The sequence below is a fragment of the Penaeus monodon genome, chromosome 7 (assembly GCF_015228065.2).
Source record: "Penaeus monodon isolate SGIC_2016 chromosome 7, NSTDA_Pmon_1, whole genome shotgun sequence".
In the NCBI taxonomy this organism is placed as follows: domain Eukaryota; kingdom Metazoa; phylum Arthropoda; class Malacostraca; order Decapoda; family Penaeidae; genus Penaeus; species Penaeus monodon.
The window spans coordinates 20,237,446-20,239,945 of NC_051392.1; the positions used below are offsets into that span (position 1 = coordinate 20,237,446).

The window sequence follows — 2,500 nt, forward strand, 5'->3', positions numbered from 1 at the left end:
ATCGACAATGGTAGTTTCTGTTGCTGTAGTATCTATGTTAGTGTCTACTATGGTGGCGTCGACTGTGAGGAGGTCTACTATTGTAGTGTCTATGATAGTGTCCATTGTCGTGGTATCAATCGGGGTGATATCTACGGTGGCCGTGTCCCCTATGGTAGTTTCTACTATTGTGTCCAAAGTGGTGGCGGTGTCTGCGATGGTAGTATCGTCTTCTTCCTTGATAGTAGTCTCTTCATTGCTGCCACCGTCTGAAAATTGGATATTTAGAAAATAAAAATAAAAATTCTTAATCTATTTAAATATGTACATATGTGCATATATATACATATATGTATATATGTATATACATATATACATATATGTGTGTGTGTGCATATATAAGGCAATATATGTATATATATATGCATATATATACATATATATATATATATATATATATATATATATATATACATATATATATATATATACACACACACACACACACACACACACACACACACACACACATATATATATATATATATATATATATATATATATATATATATATATATATATATATATGCAGTATATAATCATATATTTGTATCTATTTATATATATATATATACATATATAAAAATGCTTTAATGTGTATTTGTGTATATATATGCATATATATATATATATATATATATATATATATATATATATATATATATATATATATATATGTGTATATATATATATATATATATATATATATATATATATATATATATATATATGTATATATACATATTGTAGATTGCTATAATTTGACTTATTACTTATTTTCCCTCCTTACTTGTTATCTCGATAATATCGATGGTTGTTACGTCAACAGTAGTTCCCCCGAACTCGCTTATTTCCTGTTGTATTTTTTCAATGTTGCTTTGGATTTCTTTGTCTTTCGTTTTGACGGCTCCTTGTAGGTCACTAATCCCACTGATTGCATCAGCTACGCTTGATTGTAGTTCTCTTGCCAGTGTTGCATTGTTTGCAGCTGCTTCTGCGAGATCTGAAACGACACTGGTCTTCGCCTTTATTTCCGCTGTAAGTGAGATCACAGCTGACGTATTACCATTCTGAACAGCTGCAGTCGCTTGTTCTGCTATAGTGGTTATGCTCTCAATGTCGCTAACACTACGTCGGTGTCGTCTTCCCGTGTTTGCATTAAGGATACTGTTTAGAGCACTAAATAAGTTTTCAAGTGTTTGTGTCAGTTCGTTCATAGCATTACGGAGATTAATATTATCCTGAAGGGTAGCATATAAACGTGTTAAGGGGGAAGGTGTTGTTCCTCCTGCTGGTGTAGATCCTCCTGCCGGAGTAGGTCCTCCTGCCGGTGTAGTTCCGTTTTCTGTTGTGTTTCCTCCTGCTGAAGTACTTCCTTCTGCTGGTGTAGTTCCACCTGCTGGTGTAACTCCTCCTGCTGGTGTAGTTCCACCTACTGGGGTTGTTCCTCCTGCCGGGGTTCCGTTTTCTGTTGTGTTTCCTTCTGATGGCGTTGATCCTCCTGCTGGCGCAGTTCCTCCTGCCGTGTTAGTTCCGTTTTCTGTTGTGTTTCCTCCTGATGGTATGGATCCTCCTGCTGGCGTAGTACCTCCTGCTGGAGTAGTTCCTCCTGCTGGCGTAGTTCCTCCTGCTGGAGTTGTTCCACCAGGTGGTGTAGCACCTCCTGCTGGCGTAGTTCCTCCTGATGGCGTGGTAGTCCCTATCGGGAGTAATTTGTTAGTGCATTCTGAACCCTGATTACGAATGACAGTAATGTCATTCAGTTCTCACATTAAATGCGACATGGCACCACGACTTACCTTCAACGCAGCAATAGCATTCTCCCCCTTTGGGTTTAGACTTGCAGCCATTACTCAGTATGACGCCCTTGCAGTCTTGATTGTTGGAGACGCAAAAGCCATCCTTGCACTTCTTTTTCTTCACACATTTAGGAATACAACAAGAACACTTTTTACCCTTGCATCCCTTCTTCAGGAATTGGCCTCCTTTGCACTCTCTCTTCTTCGAGACACAGAAACCGCCCTTGCATTTCTTCTTCGGCACGCAGGGGGAGGGGAGGCAGCAGAAACACTTCTTCCCCTTGCATCCCGACTTCAGAAGTTTACCAGTGCAATCTTTTGCCTTTTCAACGCAGAAACCGCCTTCGCATTTGTTTGTTGGTTTGCAGGCTTCTGCACAGCATTTACATTTCTTTCCTTTGCAGCCCTTTTCGATGATCCGTTCTCCATCTGCGCACGAGGCTTTGCAGGTTCCGTCATAGTTCTCGCATTTTTTCTTGATTTTTGTAGAGCAATCTGCATTAGAGGAAAATATAAATATGTGACTACTAACCTGGTATCAACAGTATATATACTTATACTATACATATATATATATACGTATGTACAAATATATAACTATCTCTCTCTCTCTCTCTCTCTCTCTCTCTCTCTATATATATATATATATATATATATATATA

General features: G+C 38.0%; 2 protein-coding genes across 2 annotated transcripts in view; both read right to left on the reverse strand.

Moving 5' to 3' along the window:
* Positions 1-2,267, reverse strand: part of LOC119575551 (autotransporter adhesin BpaC-like) — a 2,773-nt gene extending 506 nt beyond the window's left edge. The window contains exons 1-4 of the mRNA XM_037923203.1: positions 2,145-2,267; positions 1,839-1,956; positions 830-1,738; positions 1-248 (exon numbers count right to left, since the gene is read on the reverse strand). The exon at positions 1-248 is cut by the window's left edge and continues 506 nt beyond it. Coding sequence (XP_037779131.1) covers positions 1-248; positions 830-1,738; positions 1,839-1,956; positions 2,145-2,267 — 1,398 coding nt within the window. The remainder of the gene's footprint in view (positions 249-829; positions 1,739-1,838; positions 1,957-2,144) is intronic.
* Positions 1,868-2,500, reverse strand: part of LOC119574860 (probable ATP-dependent RNA helicase DDX46) — a 3,637-nt gene continuing 3,004 nt past the window's right edge. The window contains exon 3 of the mRNA XM_037922140.1: positions 1,868-2,333. Coding sequence (XP_037778068.1) covers positions 2,294-2,333 — 40 coding nt within the window. The 3' untranslated portion in view covers positions 1,868-2,293. The remainder of the gene's footprint in view (positions 2,334-2,500) is intronic.